Here is a 17,164-nt window from a genome sequence, read left to right on the forward strand (position 1 = left end):
AGCAAATGAGAGGCTAATAACTTGTTCAACATTGATTTAACTTACTTAAACATTTCTTAGGATTGGTTATGAGGTTAGAGAATTGATGGTTATAACAGCTAATTTAAGAGGTTCTAATGGCTTGTATGCATATGTATGAAGGAAGGATTGCAGAAACCCTAGTAATTTGCCTAGCTACACTCTTCTGTTTTATTGAAGTTGACATCTCAGGACTAAAGCTCATAATTGGTGCCTGCTTGTTGACAATATTTCTAAATCATTAAAAAATATTGTATGTTCCAATTAATTAAAGGCAGATCATGCTGAAAAGGCTCAACTACAATTCTTAATGTTTCTTTTAAATAAAATCAGAGGGGCTGTTCCTCATGCGTTCGTTCTTACATGGTATGAAACAGTGATTACTAATATCCTTAATATCCTTACGTATACAGTACCAGTACTTGGCAGGAGTCTTTCTGATTATGATGTCAAGCAAGGCTAACTTGGTAATTCTGAGTCAATTCTAGTAGGTTTGTTTATAATCTGAAATCTGAACGGTTTAAAGAATTAAATTGGCTTTTGACCGTTATTTGGTTTTATCATATCTCAGTTTAAATCTCACAATAAAATAAAGTGAAGAGCTCAGATAAGGAGCAATAAATTCAGTAAATAGTGTCTGCAGGATCAAAGGGTGGTCTATACCATACTGTGGCTGTTTGTTATTTTTAGAGATGTAGATTTTTTATGAGCAAATCTAATTGTTTTGGACTGATTTAGAAAATAACAGAGAGAGAACTCTATTAAACTGTATTAAGTGTCTTGAATTTAAATGGCAACTCTGCTTCCCTAATGAGATCTTTCATAGAAAAAGGCTTCATCACACCTACTGTATGCACTGCAAACCACAGTCTCTTAAGACAGTCAAGAAATATGCAAGAGGGGCAGTCTTCTGAATACAGGTGCAGATTGCACATGTCTCAACTCAGGTCTCATTGAAAACAAATGAAAACAAAACAAATGCAGTTTAATACTGGCATATTAAGCACTCATTTTAAATGCATTCGTCCTATTAATAAAATGTTTTTTAAGGATGGCCAAACGTGCATTGCAGGAGTCATTCAATGACATCTTAAGTGTGTTAGTTTAAACTGGAATCAGTTGTGGCCATGAAAGACTTTCATTGCCACTGTCCAGGAGCTGTTCTCTCTCTCAGTGAGAAGAAGCACTGTAATTCTAAACAACATGAACTTCTTTTCCTCAGAACTGCAGTGTATGAAAGCTAAATAAAACTAACACATCAGGTCCCAGTCTTCCAGTCTTCTTTGTAACACTGCTTATGAAATAAAAATGCATCCTTGCTGGCTTGCCCAACATGTCTATAGTAACCCTCAAATCCCAAACAGTCAGAAAAACACCAAGAAAGCAGTGCCTAAACCTTGATGCCTTCTTGGCATCACCTGATTACACATTATTTTATTTACAATATTGCCACCACAAACCCAGCATTCTGCTGTTCTCCCCAGACCAAATGCTGTAATAAAAGGCTCCTGCCTAGCCAGCTGATTCTACATTTGGTATCTGAGATGCCAGTGGAGTGGAAAGCCTCGCGCATGAGGGTGGAGTGCAGATCAGAATGGAAAGAACCGGGAGAAAAATGCTTACTGAAATGCCACAGAACGCTGCTGTCTTCTTGCCAAACCTCTGCAGGAACCACTGCCATAAGGGAATACTTACAGCTGCAGCAATCTGGATAGGAAAGGAAAACACAACTCACAGCACTGTCCTGACAGCACTAATTCACTCTTCCTACTGCGAGCGATGATTCACATACAAATGTGCACATTTACCTGCAATTATGACAAAGTCATTTTTTTGTTTTTAATCTGAAATGAAAGTAAAAGTGAAGACACGCAGCACAGCTTGCACGTGGCTTAATGCAGCAGCACTATCAGAATATAGTATAAGAATATCAGAAGGAAACTGATGCTCATTTCAGGATGTTCTAAGAGTTCACGGTTACTGATCCTAATGTACAGTATGTGTGAAAGAGAAGTGGTATAGATTACTTTTAATACTTTTAATTGTTAAATATGAACAGGGTACACAAATTAAGCAATTGCAAAACCATCGTACTTACAAGAATTGTCAAAACAATGTTCTGAAAGTGATCTTGGAGATCCACGGCATATGTACAAAACAGGACAAAGTTGCTCTGCACCAGCTGGTAAAAGAAATGCAAACCCCTGAGGATTTTTTTATGTGGATGTAGAGTTAGCCCACTGTGGCTAACTCAAGACCTTTATTACCAAATTTACTCACTTTAGAGAAAAACAAGTCAGTTTTCTTCGTGTAGTTAGCACATGTGCCTTAGACGTGCCTCCAAGTCTGTATACAAGCCCAGTTAGTCCAGTAGGTGTGTTGGGAGATGAATGAGTGCTTTTGACATCACTTTTAAGCCTCTGGCCAAGAGGAAGCTCAGTCTTCAGCTAAGGTGATGAACTCTGAAAGGGAGGCGTGCCTTTAGGGAACATGGCCAGACCTCACAGGAAGGCAGGGAAGGAAAGGTGGCCGGGGAATGGATGAAGCAGGAATACAAAGCACACCACACTATGAAAACCTGCACCACCTTTTTCCAAGCCATTTTCACCATCTTTGCAATCAAGCCAAGACTGACAACAAATAAGCCTGCCAGCGGCAGTGGGAAATGGCAGAATTCTACCTGCCCCTTCATTACTTCTGAAAGGGTACTGTATGTACTGTGTAGAAACCTCCAGCGGTTGAAGGCAGCGTCTTGAAAATATGAATGTCTGGAGCCTGAAGAAGGTTGAGATGCTGGGCAAAGTACATTGACCTGCTGGGAGGCCTGGCACCAGGGCCGAATGACTGGTTCCCATGTGGTACTGTGAGCTGTGACAGCCCTCCTTCCTTTATCTTTAATTGGCTTTTTGTTCCGAGTATGTTTTGCAACAAAATTTGAAAACAAAACTGTAAAAGTGTATCAAACGGAAAATGGAAACTCACCTGGAAAGCCACGGAAATAAAGAGGAATGCTCCTGTTAGTTTGATGTATGGTCCATGTTGCATCACCAGTTTGAAGCCTTTAAAAAATTGAATAGACTTGTCTGTCTTCAATGCATAGGGATCTATATGATAAAAAGCAGCATAGCATAGAGTTAACATTTTAACAGTATCACATCATGTTGTTTGCGATAGCATGTCTTCTGCTTGATAGGTTGTACAAGAGACTTATTTACAGGTACGGTACTTCACAGATACTTCTGCTTTATGGATCATGCAGCACCATTGATCTGAAGATCTCATCCAGTTATTTCTTGAAATAAGCTATCAGCTACAGTATAAGAGCATCACTGGGTAGCGTGGTCCACAGTCCTACGCCTCTTTGTCTAAAGAAGTGCCTCTAGTTTTCTGAGAACTGTTGACTGTGAACAAGTCCATTAGGTTGACTTTTTCAGTGCCTTTGAGAATTTTGAATACATAAATTGGGTAACTTTGTATTCCTCTCTATTGAAGAATAAAACTTTAAGTTATTTTAGCATGTCGATCTAGAAAATGCCTTTAAGCCTGAGAACACACTGTATATGGTCACTCTTTTCAGGACTAATTCCAGAGCTGCAATGTCTTTTAATAATGTTGACCAAATTTCTTCACAAAATTCAAAATGAAGTCATTGTACATTTTAAACAAAGATTCCCTGTAAAAATCTGTATTTTTATATATTTATGGTGTTGTCTTTTGACTGCTTTTCCACATTGTCAGGAAGATGGAAATGATGAGTCTGCCAGATTAACATACAGAACCCTTAAGAATTCAAATTGGAGAGAAATTCAAACATATTAAAAAGACCAATTGAAGTCTCCTGGTAGGGTTTATTGATTTTGTTTTTAAATTAAAGCACTTAATATTCAGTGTCACGCTTAGTTTTACTTCTTGTCCTGTTATTAAGGCCGTTGTTCTGAGTACCCATTATTAGACTTCATAGCACTTGTTGGACGGTGCTCAATTTGATTTCCCACTGGGGCCAAAAGATGTCAGCACTGCTCCCCAAGGAAGCTTCACTGTGAAGGGAAAGCTCAGCAGCAAGACACTGGTTCAGTAAGCTGCTGTGTGTGGCAGCTTCATGCTTTTACTTCTGATTGGCTTGCTCACCTCCTCGGGACATGCAGGGATTACCAACAGTTACATTGCTCATCAAATCATGACAGCAGGCACTGCAAGGAATGAACACAGCAGCGCATGCAGACAGCGCAGGTTAGAGCCTTTATCGGAGACACACAAAGCCGTCACACTTCTTACCATCCTTCTCCTTCACGCCGTAGAACAGCACCCCCGTGCAAAGCAGGAAGAGGGCTCCAATAACACCTGCAGCTATCATATACACCGCTTTCTGGAAAGAACAGGGAGAGCCCTTTTGTGCTTTCATAAAAAGTACATTGTCTCTGAGGAATATAACTTAAAAAACTTACTTCACAAAGGCAATCTGGTGGTTTTGCTGTATCTCTTTGCAACAGAGATAGACTACCAGTATCTTTGTATGTTTGGGATAAAAATAATAGCTATACTTATATACGGTATACTGTATATATATGACTGTATGTAGCATCACTCTTTGAAAAAAATGTATTGTCACTGTGTGGATTTACATTCACAATTCCGCAAAGTGTCTTTTAAAAACAGCATTGCAAGAGAAAGGTGCAATTGAAGACTTCACAACATAGCACCTTTTATTCCCTTTTTGCATACAAGTCAGGTCATTTGCAGGAATTCATTTACGGGCCTAATGCGCATCAGTCACAATAAAGTAGTGACTCCACACTCCAGGGGTGAAACAGAAACTTTTTCTGGTTTCAGGAGACATCTGAAAATCACAGTAAAAAAATCTCAAAATAATTCCTAACATTTATACAGCGTTTTTCATCCCTAAAGATCCCACAACACTTCCCATATACTGTACAGGGTTTCCCGCAGTTGTATACAGGCCAAGCGGACCAGCTGTCCAAACAAACCCGTAAACACAGACAAAATGTATTCAAGACTCCATATTGAAATACTGTTTCGGAGTGAAACACCACAAGATTATTTCCCAGCCAGCAGCCTCGATGGTACAGTGCATAATCGCATAGCTCTGAAGTCTCAAGGCTTGATCTGAAGATCAATATTTGCTTCGAGTCTGCATTGACTAAAATAATGAAGTATTGAATGTAAAATTGTTGCAGGGACTTAATTCCATTAATTAACCTATTTGATTTTTGTAAGTGAATAACAGAAGCCATCAATACTAGTAGTACAGAATGCCATCACAATTGGTGAAGAACTATGTTAGTAAGATGTAGAAAAAAAAAGGCAGAGTACAGTATATTGGAAACTAAATCATTACCCTTCCTCACTTGCCACTTAATTTTCAAAATAAAAATAGACATTGCCTCAATAAGAGCAAAATAATTAAAAATAAAAATTAAAAAAATAAAAACCACATAGATGGCTTGATGCAGACAGAAAACATCAAACATAAATGCATTTGAAGCGCAATGCTCATTCTCGGGCAGCATCATGGGTAGCCTATGCTTTTGATGAATCCTATATAATCAAACTAGTTGTTGTGGTCTCATAATGTCTTGTTCAGGATAATATTGTTTATTTACAATAATAAGATAAATAGTTTGTTCACAAGCTAATACAGTAATCTAGCTCTTAGATACTGTAGCTAGGTGTGTGGTGTAGGTTCCCACTTGTCTTAACTTTTTTCCTGCAGGAATTGAATACTAATGGTAATAGCTGGTGATAATGGCAGCCGTCATTCTGCACCAGTAATTCCATTTCACAGCACATCATTGAAGAGACTTGAGACATTTTACAGAGAACTCTGTGTAGGACTGATATTCAAGCCCAGAGTGGAAATTAGCCAGGGCGTCAGAGTTAACAACCCTACTGTTATGAATAATATCATGGGATGTCTAATGAACAAGGAGTCAGGACCTCAGTATAATGCCAAATTACCATTGGTTTAGAGTGATACAAAGGTCCAGAGGAAAGAGCTTCACATAGTTATCCACAAACACTACTCACAGTACTGACCAGACCCATCCTTGCTTAACGTCTACAATATGACAAGATCAGGCTACAAGGTGGTATTGCATTGCTACAAATTTCAGTCCTTCTAGTTGTCCATTTTATCTGTACAGCAGTAATGCCTTTTTCTTTAATGCTTTAACATTACTTACAGTAACAATATTTGCATAATAATAATAATAATTATTATTATTATTATTATATTGTGAAAGCTAAGAATTACCTGAGATTTTAGAATAAAAAAGAAACTCAAAACAGAAGATTATTGTGACACCAAGTTGCCCATTACCAAAGCTACATGTAGTTTTAACAAAGTAATGAGGAACAGAGTTGGAACCGCACTTTCATAGCAATCTATACCTTTTTTGCATGAATTCAAGATTATGCTCAGCTCTTGAAGAACCACATATCTAATAGCTTCTCATTGTTATCTTGACATAGGTATGATAGCATAGAATGTTATTCTTGTCATCTTATTTTAAAACACTTTGACATTAAACACAGCTAAGCGATTGTTCCCTGTATAAATCTATGAGATTAATGTAATGCTATATGGGCAGAGTGAGACGTGTAAGTGTATATGTCTTTTTGTATGGCTAAGAGTGATTGATTGTGTATTTATTTTATGTTAACTATTATTTGTTTTTTGTACGTTTTATGGCGATACCAAAGACAAATTTCCTTTTATTTCCCTTTTGGATGGACAGTTAAGTTAAACAAACAAATAATGAATGAAGATCACAAAGTACAGCAAAAGTAAAAAGCTAGCCATCAAAAATCATTTTTCCTTTCCACATATTACAAATAAAACCATCAGACACAAAATGTCAGAGATTTGAAGTGGAAACACTGGCTGGTCAGTAATGGCCAAAGACGCTGTCACCAAAATAAAAAATGTGTTTGTTATTATTTTTTACACCACACTAAAGTGGTTTATAAAGATCCTGATGCAAGGCTGTGATTTTCTAACCATTGGTGAATCAATTTCAAGCCAGCAACAACCTTCCTTTGGGCTTCAAGAAGCTCAAAGGAATGCAGTGCTTGTGGAAAGAGCATAGAGCAACTTCTGTTGTCTGGTCTGGTCAACGTTCCTCCTGGGTTTCACCACCCTTGGAGACACCCCAGCTGAATCTGTAAATAGCCTTAACTAAACACACAGCTTTTACTGTTGTTACTTCTACCATCAAGAACCTGAGACATACAGTATCTATCTGAATCCTGAAGTTAGTCTAAATCTTCGTCATGTTCCTAGTCAGCTGTGCTCTCGAGCTGCACAGCAATGGGCAGTGCCCAGGGTTATCTGAGTTGAAGTCCACTGAGGAATTGTTAACTCCTCTCCTGTCTACATACCAAGCCAAGGCAAGGCTAATCATTATCAGAGAGGACTTGCTATCCTCCATCTGCCTGCCTGAGTGGAGAGCTGCAAGAGTGTGTGCTGTCTGCAAAGTCAGAAGCACTGGTTAATTCCACACTTCAGTCAAAGAAAAAAAGAAAAAAACATAATTCACCTCCTTCGGGTGTGTCAAGGATAAGAAATATTGCATTTACAGTACTGATACGGAACACAAGATATAAAAAAATATATAAACGGTTTGCCGTCAGTGAACATTTTAACTAAACTTATGTTCTCTGCTATCTTTCCTCTGTCCTTTCGCTGAAGCACATATTTTAATAAGGTTTAAAAACACTGATCCCATTCACTCTCTTAGTATTTGAGGTCATCCTTAAGCTTCTTTGAAAATGTCTCAATAACTGTGGGATGAAGCTCCCTGAGGCAGCGGAAAATATTTGAGGCTATTTCCTCTTATAGTATCTGCAACTGTCTGTCTGTAGTGGCTACAATAAGAGGCACTGTCTTTCTTACATACATCACCTTACTTTTTGTAGCCGAAATATGCCTAGGAAGAAGATTTGATCCTCTTTCCAGATGGGAAATATCGGTCACTGTTTTTGGATGGACCCGATTCAGGATGTAACATTCTGCAGTGTCTCATTGGTATGATGATTTCATTACTTCATAGTCTAAAACTATCTTAAATATGCCATCATAACAGAATAAAATCCCCACTGTTTGCACCAATGTAACAACTTTAGCTGTACGATTTCTTGAACAGACAAGCTACTTGATAAAGACCCTGTGCATTGGTTGCACAGAGCCTGCTTTTACTAGTTTGCCTCCCAGAACAGGAATGAGATTACTGGTAATCATCTCATGGAATACAAGAACAGGACAGGATTTAAGAGTAGTTGTCCCATTTATTGCTGTGGGTTCAGGGGAATGTTACTGTTTGTGTATTTGGGTAGGGCACCTTGCCTCACTCTCACCAGTAACCAGCATTGTTGTATGGTATCCCTGTGGTAGGAGTGGCTTTCCATCTTGGAGGAAAGTAGGGAGGCACCTCATGGATACTGTGATACGTATGGTCAGATAAGCTGTGCCCTGTAGATGCACCTCTGCTTTTTGACAGAACAGATAACTCTTGACATACTCGCCTGGCCACTGACAGGTGGCTGACATGCACATCATTATCTTGACAGTACAGTGTGGACTCCACATGAAACCTGAACCTACAGGGTAATTGGGCCATAGTTGTGTTTGAAAAAGCTGCCTTAAAGTGAAAATGGCGGAAGCCCACAATGAGCTACAGAGAAAATGGGAAAAAAACCCAGCCTACCGTTAGTTGTCAGACCCACTGTGCCATAATTTAAGCTTCTACTTCTATATTTAGTAGGGGTGGATTCCTTAAATAAAAGCTCTGGAAGGCTATTATTGTATCCTCCTTTTCCCCAGTAATTTTCTGGATCGCCAGCCAAACAGAATTAGAAAGGTGACAGGGCACAATGCCCGTTGTCATGATTGCCTCTGTAATGAGGGGAGCTAATGTAAAAAAACATATTGAAAGCCCAGCATTCATGAATGCCCTTCAGTGCCCAGACAACAGAACACTGCAAAAAGAGTAAGACAGACAAAATGTAATTCAAAATTAAATAAACACTCCAAAGGAGAAACAGACGTTGCAGTCGAAATGTTCCAGACAATTTAAAATGTCACCTGGTTCTCTAATGAATTCCTGCCTCTTCTTTTTTTAACCAGACACTATTCCTGATCGATTATTGCTGTTGGTTGCACAAAATTCCTACGATCCCTAAGATGTGTATAATAGCCTTTTCACGGAGAAAGGTTCTTGTCAGGGCACTTACTGCATGTGCAAAGAAGTCATGAGTGAGGGCGGGGCGGCTGGTGTGTCCTTCTCTCTGTGCAGGGTTACTGATGTTGCCCAGGCCTTCTGTGGATACATTGTGCTGTGGGCAGCGCTTGGAAGTGTGGGCGCTCGCAACAATCTGGCCCTGGATGGCGGCTCCAAGTAACGTGCCCAGCACTTCCATTGTCATTCCTGCACGTGAATGAAAACCACCAACTGGAGGGTGAACTTCATAAGAATTAAGAGCGCAGTTCGGACAAACTTCAGTTTGACACCAAGGAATCAGAATCACAGGTTTATATCAAAAGAGTCAATATTAAATAAGTGTCCTTACTCGTGGGAGTATGCAATAAGCTACCCAACCATATTGTTAAAGCCAGCAGATCAGCCGGAAGAGACACTCAGATTAATTAACTGCTAGCAACACAATGAGGTAGACAAGCTCAATTGTCTCCTCAGTTTTGTAAACTTTCTCATGTTGTTATACGTAGTGTAACAGAGTGGGATTGGGTGGAGCAGCGGCGAACACCAGTAAAGTCAATGCCCCTAACTGGGGGACGGAAACACTGGTGTGAGGTTAGCAAGAACAGAAAACAATACAAAAAAGGGTGAAAAACCAAAACAAAAGCAAAAAGAAAGTGTGCCGCTGTGCATCGCAACATCCAGGCTGGGGTTACCCTATTTAACTGGGTCCAGCCTGGGAAAAAGAAACTGCTTAGCACAGTGGTGACGAGACTGGACTGACCCTATTTAGTGGGGTCCAGTCTGGAAGAGGAGGGAGCGCACGGCCAAAACAAAACAAAACCTCAGTGTGGGTCAGCCTGCCCCAGTGAGGATACGTGACGGGACAGGCAAAAAGAAAAAGAAAAGTAAAAGAAAAATAACAACAGCCTTACGCAGGTATAAACCCCCTCCGGGACTGCCGGTGAAATGATCCTCCCCTTCCGGGGGTGGCCCTGCTCGCCCCTTAGGGGGGTGTCCAGTGTACTTTTATAGAGCCTTCAGAGCTGTGGCTCATCCTCAAGCAGCCAGGACAGCTGTGACTAAGGCAATGCGTCGCCCTTCATCCAGGGCTCTGCCTCCACACTGAACACGCCCCCGCGTACTGCCACAGTAGTGAAAAGTGCTAATTGCTGTCTGCTAAGAACTGATACATCCATTAGGAATTCTTATTAGTACAACTGTGTGATGCATCTCACAATAATGGCTTCTCGTATCTGGATAGCACTTTTCCTCAAAATAGCTTTTATTTTCATTGGGATTTTATGTGACTATTAATCTTGCGTAAAAATGCCGTACGACTTTGCAGAATGCAAGTGCTACTCAGTGGTTATGACAAGAGACTAATAAAACACAGTTTTTAAACACAGTTAAAATCTGTTGATTACAAACACAGTAGTTCTTACATAGATATGGATGTTAATATGGGACAGGGCAGGTGCACTGATCAGGGCGGACCATTGATCTTAGGTGTAGTCAAGGAATAACAGACATACTGTAGGCGGTGGCGGAGTCCCGTTCCTTCTGTTCTGTGCTGAGAAACATGGTGAGGGCTGAGTAAGGCACATGGAAACACTGCAAGAGATGGAGAGGCATTAGCTCTGGTCAGCGAGGCTGGAGACTTATTAAAGGGGAACTGCAGTACCAATATGTCAGACCGGTTATTAAATATCAGTGATAAAATTAATTCATTGAGGGTGTAGAAAAAATGTACAAATTTCAAATTAAGCTTAAAATTGTGAACTTTGTGAAAGTACCGTGTAGGCTCTTTGTCGTAAATCCCTGGTCATGCCACGAATAATGACATAACCCTTCCTGCTCGCTAGCCTATATTTCTATTGGACTAAAAGAAATGTCTTCACAAGCCTACTTACAATGTAATAGGGCCACATCACATCACCAGAAGTTTTGTTTCTGTCACGGATGTCCAAAGGGACAAACCGTGGGGAGCAGGAGAGCAGAAAAAGACCCATATGCGTATTGGCGAGACGGGAAAAAGGCCCGAGCTCATAGTGCAAAGAGTTCAGGATTGCCGTATAGAAACCTATGCCCTCAGGGAGCGGACGTGGGGCGCCCTGGTGCTAGGCGGGTCTCAGGACATCCGAACGTCAATGCTGAGCGAGGACAGAGTGCAAGACCCGGAAATACATAGCCCAAGGGAAAGAGAGGGACAGGAAGGACAGCAGACCGGAAACTAGGGACAGGACAGAGAAGGAGCGCCCTCTGGCTGCAGAGGGCGTGACAGTTTCCTTGTTCTGAATATTGAATATTGAATATTGAATATTGCACTGCACATACCTGGAAATTTTGGCTACTTTGGGATGTAAATTGAAAGTTTTACAAGTTACTGTGTACATTTTACTTTTATTGTGGCTTGAAATCCACTCATCAGCGCTGATTCTTTCTAACCCCGATATTTAAAAATAGCTCACCCTAGTGTTCTTTTTTTTCTGATCAGCAGTTTAGTGTTTTTGGAAAAAAATGAAAACCACAGACACACTCAGAACTACTGTACAGTATATATATATATAAGAAGCTCATACACATAGTGAACAAAGAAAGAAAAATGAAAATTACTGTTAGCTGATAACTCACTCAGACACTTGACCTGGAAAGCAGAGACCAGTTCCGAGGCCTTTAATGTATGCTACTCCGCACCATTCATTCTGGCAACTGATTGCATGAGATTAACTATGTCCCTAAACATAATAAACCTGCAAAGTAATGTGCCCATAAAGGGTTCATTCCAGGGTTTAAGAATACGAATAATTTTCTTTACAGATGTTAATCCCACCTGTAACACTTTCCATTGCATTACCTTAATGCAATTTACTGCAATTTCCCTCACGGGATCAATAAAGTATCTATCTAAAACCATTCAGTGCATCATCAGATAGAAATAGTCTTGACCCACACACTTATAAACCAGATAGTGGATTAGCCACTTGGCTCCAAAATGTTGCAATGACAGAACAGTCCCAAAACATATGGACAAAAGTACTGGGCGCATCCATAATACAGATATGACAGGAAAAATGTGAGATGATTTTTAGGCAAAGCCAATATAAGTGGCTTCATAAGCTCTCTGAATAGCAATATAGTATATCAGCTGATAAGGCCTCAAAGGTGTTCAATCATACCACTTCCCACATACATCATAGGAAAAACACCAAACTCTCCAGTTCTCAATCCCAGACTTATGGGACGTACTTTTCTACAAACCATGAAAATGAGTATTTGAACTTTCAAAGGTTTCTACACAGATCTCTTGCAATTTCACTGCTTTCTTTACAGGAGAAGGTATGAGAACCCTTCATATCTAGAAATGATATCATTCCCTTCTATCCATTTATTTTCTAACTGCTTTATCCAATACCTGATAGGGACATGGGGGATCCGGAGCCCATTGTGGGAAGCAACAGGCAGGATACATCCTAGATGGGATGCCAGTCCACTGCATGGCACACACAGACACAAACACACACTCACAACAGGACCAAGTAACTGACCAGTATGTCTTTGGACTGTGAAAGGTGTTTCCTAACCTCTGTGCCAGTGTGCTGACTGATATGACTATAACATCCATTGAAATGTTCTTGGCCAACATTTTCAGCAAGAATACAAAAATGTATTTCTGATCAATTTAATTTATAGTTGGATGTGCTAGGCATTTTAATCAGATATAAATGAATGATACCTTTGATGATGATATCAGTTTACTTTAAGTATTTACATTTAAATCTAGCTCTCATTTACGTACTACATTGGTTTTCCCAAAATCCTGTTTTTTCAGTAGTGTTTTCTAGGTTTTCATCTTTGCCACTGTCAACTTCTGAATTAGCGGATAATCCCAACCGTTGTTTCGAGCTTTATAATTTACATGACATTAATGTCAGCACTGTAATTTCAAAAGCACACAAAATAAATCACTGGATAAGCGCTACTTATTCATTAAAGGCTTACTTAATCCTTTCATCTTCCCATAATGATGTGGCATGTCACTAGCAAAACCCTGTTCCATGACTGTTTATAGAATTGTAAATTTAAATCTTCTTCATATATATGCTATATTAATCAATAGTACTTAGTAAATCAATATGGAAAACACAGTCATAAAACACAATATGATCTGTTGATTATATTTTTTATGGAAAAAGTGTTTTTCAAGCCTTTTTTCCCCTCTTTGTATTTATTTTTTCTGAATATAATAAAGCAGCACAGCGATTTCTGAAGTAGTCATTAAGCCTTCCACAGACAATGAACGATTCTAAAAGTGGTAACTGTGTAACTGCCAGTTACACAGGCCTGAGGTTCTGCCATGGAATCTTCACGGTCAGTGGGCAGTAAGCATGGTGTGTCATTATCCTGCACCACAATGTGCGGCTCCTGTTTCCACTTTACAGCACATGTCGAGGAGCAAGAAACGGGAGGACTTGCCCAACTCCCGAATCCTGAGCATAAATACAAATCAATGAACACACTTTTCAATCAAGGACTGAAAGATTGCAGACTTGAAAAACTGCTCTTGATTGTCAAAGTTATTTGTCAAGTAGCAATAGCTGGAAATCTCTATTTCTATTTCTGGTTAAATAGTGGGTTTATATATATTTTAAAAATGTCTTACTTTTGTTAAGAATTTTGTATCTATACTGATGCATGGCTGGATCTAGTCTAATGGATTTAGTCCAATATTTTAAACAGATACCAATCTAAATCACAGAAAAAACACCAAACCATGATAGGTTTTCAGTATTAAACTTTACACTGTCAAAATGAAAACATCACAGTTTGTGTCAGGTATGACATCCCTGATCATTATGTTAATCATAAGGGCATTTATATATAGTATAAGTGCTGATCAGCCTCTGTATAGGCTGCTGTGGGATATTTCACCGTTCTCCCTGTGCTGCTACAGACGCCACTCCACCAGCTTACTTGAACAGTGCAATGGTCCATGTAGCGCACACCACAACATCTCCACACACACTGTGGGGATGTCCATCTTCCATCAGTCAATTGCAAAAACAGCATTGATTAGTGAACAAGATACTCCACCTCTCTCTCCACCACAAGCTCAGACATTCTGTGCCCACAGAAGGCTGTGATTTATCTGTACATCTCACTGTCTGCATGTTACCCCTGAACATCCTGAGCATTTTCTTACAACTGACAAGCTATTCTAGAACAGGTCATTTTCTTCTGGAATTTCTCATGCTGTAGCCACTGGAGTCTGAAATTGATTACAAGGTTGGACAGATGACCGCCTGCTTTGCAAGATGTGGCCTGTCCATCTCCTGGTTTCTCTCTATTGTTGTTGCAGAACATCTCAATTTTTTTATAAACAGTATGCCTTCAATCATACTGGTGACAACTAGATGATCTGCTTCCCTTGTGGTAATGAAAATCATATTATTATGATCTACTATTTATACAGACTGTTAAACAATTAATTTGATTATCAGGCAATTTTTAACTGTTGTACTTCAATAGGTACTCAGTAAAGGATCCATTACTGAGAATTACTGCAGGCATGTAAACAGAAGAAAATGAAGGATAATGACAGATTATTTAGCAAATATACACTTCAGGAGGATATTCCACATTCACAGATTCTCAGGATTCACGGAGTGCAATGCCTTATTCAATTTCATCACAATCTCCCTGCTGGAGTGCAGCTACTACTGAGCAGACAGACAACAAATTATTTAAATTCCATAACCAAAACTACCCCAACTTTAGTCATCAACTTCAAGTACACAGGTAATGCTGTAGTACTGTATGTACTCTGACAGAAATGGATCTGCACACAGTTGTCAATACATTGGCTGAGACGATGGGACTTAAACGTACTGTAACACGCAGAAGACCAAACTTCTCCATTAACAAGCTCCAAATGTACGTCTCAACTCAGATTTATGATGATGGTACGGAGAACATTAAGCATTTCCCATACCTTTGGTGTTATCTTTTAGAGATGGCTGACATCTGAAGACAATTATGGAGGTGTGTGACACTAACACTACTGTCTTGTGTTGGCATTGTTACATGTGGATGTCAGATTGTTGGGACATGGCTGGGAAGGCTTTCTTCTCCAGGACCTCAGCTTATCCAAGGCAATTAAATCAGAGCTAAGAAGAAGCATCAAAGATATAGTAAAAGCAAACAAAAGGAACTTTGTAAACAACTCATAACTCCTGTCCGAAAAGGATAGAGGAAGAAGTTCTGGAAAGGAACTCAGCACTTTAAGACTGAAAGCTATCAGAATAGTCACAAAGTGAGAGTGTCGAAGGGAGCTCGCCATGATCAGATTTAACAATACACAGTCGAATGTGTTCCCAGACCAAAGCTTCTCCACCCGACAGAGACTGCGCAGCTCCCTTATTGATCTAATTGGTCATCTTCAGGTTAATTAAAGTGAAACATCCTTAATCATCAGGATAGCTGTGCAGTGGCTAAGGAGCTGCGCCTTTGGCTGGAAGGTTGCCGGTTCAAATCCTGCTGCTGGCAGAGGAATCCTACTCCAGTGAATTAGTAACTGAAGTAGCCAGTCAGTTGTGAATTCATTAAACATCATAGTTCACCTGCCATACAGTATATTGACCCCAGGCCATTTGTAATCATATAATAACATACAGACAGTAACTTCCCAGGAAGAAGAAGAAGGCCCAGAGAATGAGGGCTAAACACCAGAATGGGACCCAGCTATGCCAATATCTTTGTTGGCTGGGTAGAAGAACGCTTCTTTGCTTCCTACACTGGCTATATCCCTGACCTCTACAAGCGATATATTGATGACTGCGTCGGTGCCGCCACATGCTTCAACGAACAGCTTGAGTGCTTCCTGCATCATTTCACCAACTTCCACCCGTCCCTCGAGTACACGGTTAACATATCGTCCTCTACTCGTCAGTTTCTAGACATCAACTACCCCCGACTCTCCACTTCACACAGCTATCTCTTGTATAGCTCATTTCACCCCAAACACACTAAAAACGCTCTCCCTTTTTCACAGTTCCTTCGGCTACGACGACTATGCAGCGACAACATCGACTTCGAGAACCAAACCCTCAAAATGTACTCCTTTTTCATCAACGGAGGATACCCCAGCAGTGTTATTGACAGGGCCCTTGCACGAGCCAAAAACACCCCTCGGACCATCAACCCAATCAGGAACTCCCGCCGTAACAACCGCATTCCTTTGGTACTTCCCTACCACCCTAACACACTTCCTATCCCTAGGACCATTAACGACAACTTTTCCATCAGGATGATCCCTCCATTGGGGCCCTCTTTTCTGACCGCACCATCATCTCATATCGCCGATCACCTAATCTGCGTAACCTCCTTGTTCACAGCTCCCTTGACCACCCTCAACAACCATCCACACCAGGCACTTTCCCTTGCAACAGAGCTCGCTGTATCACCTGCAAGTACACATCCAACAACACACTCATTCAAGGCCCCTCAGGACAATTCCGGATCACCCAGATGGCATCTTGTCCCTCCAGCAACCTTATTTACTGTATCTCTTGCAGTAAATGCCCAGTTTCTCTCTACATTGGAGAAACAGGAAGGAGACTTGGAGACCACTTTGGAGAACACGTCAGGGCTGTGAAGATTAAAGATCTCTCCAAGCCCATTGTTTCTCATTTCACCTCTGACGGCCACGACGACTCTAATCTCTCCATCTGTGTTCTCAAAGATGGTTTTCCGAACTCATACTGTACATCAGGAAGACTACTGAAACCAAATTTATCCTGCAGCTAGGATCACACCTTCCCCCTTCTCCTAATGACAGACTACTATTCTGCTAAATTTTCTCAATTCATTGGAAGTTTCATTTCACAACTTTCTACACCTATCCTGACTTCACACCTCTTGATTGGCCTCTCTTT

The 17,164-nt window shown here is 40.3% G+C and overlaps 1 protein-coding gene across 3 annotated transcripts in view; it reads right to left on the reverse strand.

The window, feature by feature from the left end:
- The window catches only part of mfsd2b (MFSD2 lysolipid transporter B, sphingolipid), a 35,716-nt gene that overhangs the window by 4,351 nt on the left and 14,201 nt on the right, over positions 1 to 17,164 (reverse strand). For 2 of the 3 annotated variants that reach the window (XM_006626055.3, XM_015351912.2), the window contains exons 5-10: positions 10,766 to 10,844; positions 9,268 to 9,461; positions 4,294 to 4,384; positions 3,001 to 3,122; positions 2,117 to 2,200; positions 1,642 to 1,725 (exon numbers count right to left, since the gene is read on the reverse strand). In XM_006626055.3, the coding sequence (XP_006626118.1) occupies positions 1,642 to 1,725; positions 2,117 to 2,200; positions 3,001 to 3,122; positions 4,294 to 4,384; positions 9,268 to 9,461; positions 10,766 to 10,844 (654 nt within the window). The remainder of the gene's footprint in view (positions 1 to 1,641; positions 1,726 to 2,116; positions 2,201 to 3,000; positions 3,123 to 4,293; positions 4,385 to 9,267; positions 9,462 to 10,765; positions 10,845 to 17,164) is intronic. The other variant, XM_015351919.2, reaches the window with a different exon arrangement.

The sequence above is a fragment of the Lepisosteus oculatus genome, chromosome 2, assembly GCF_040954835.1.
Source record: "Lepisosteus oculatus isolate fLepOcu1 chromosome 2, fLepOcu1.hap2, whole genome shotgun sequence".
NCBI classification, from domain to species: Eukaryota; Metazoa; Chordata; class Actinopteri; order Semionotiformes; family Lepisosteidae; genus Lepisosteus; species Lepisosteus oculatus.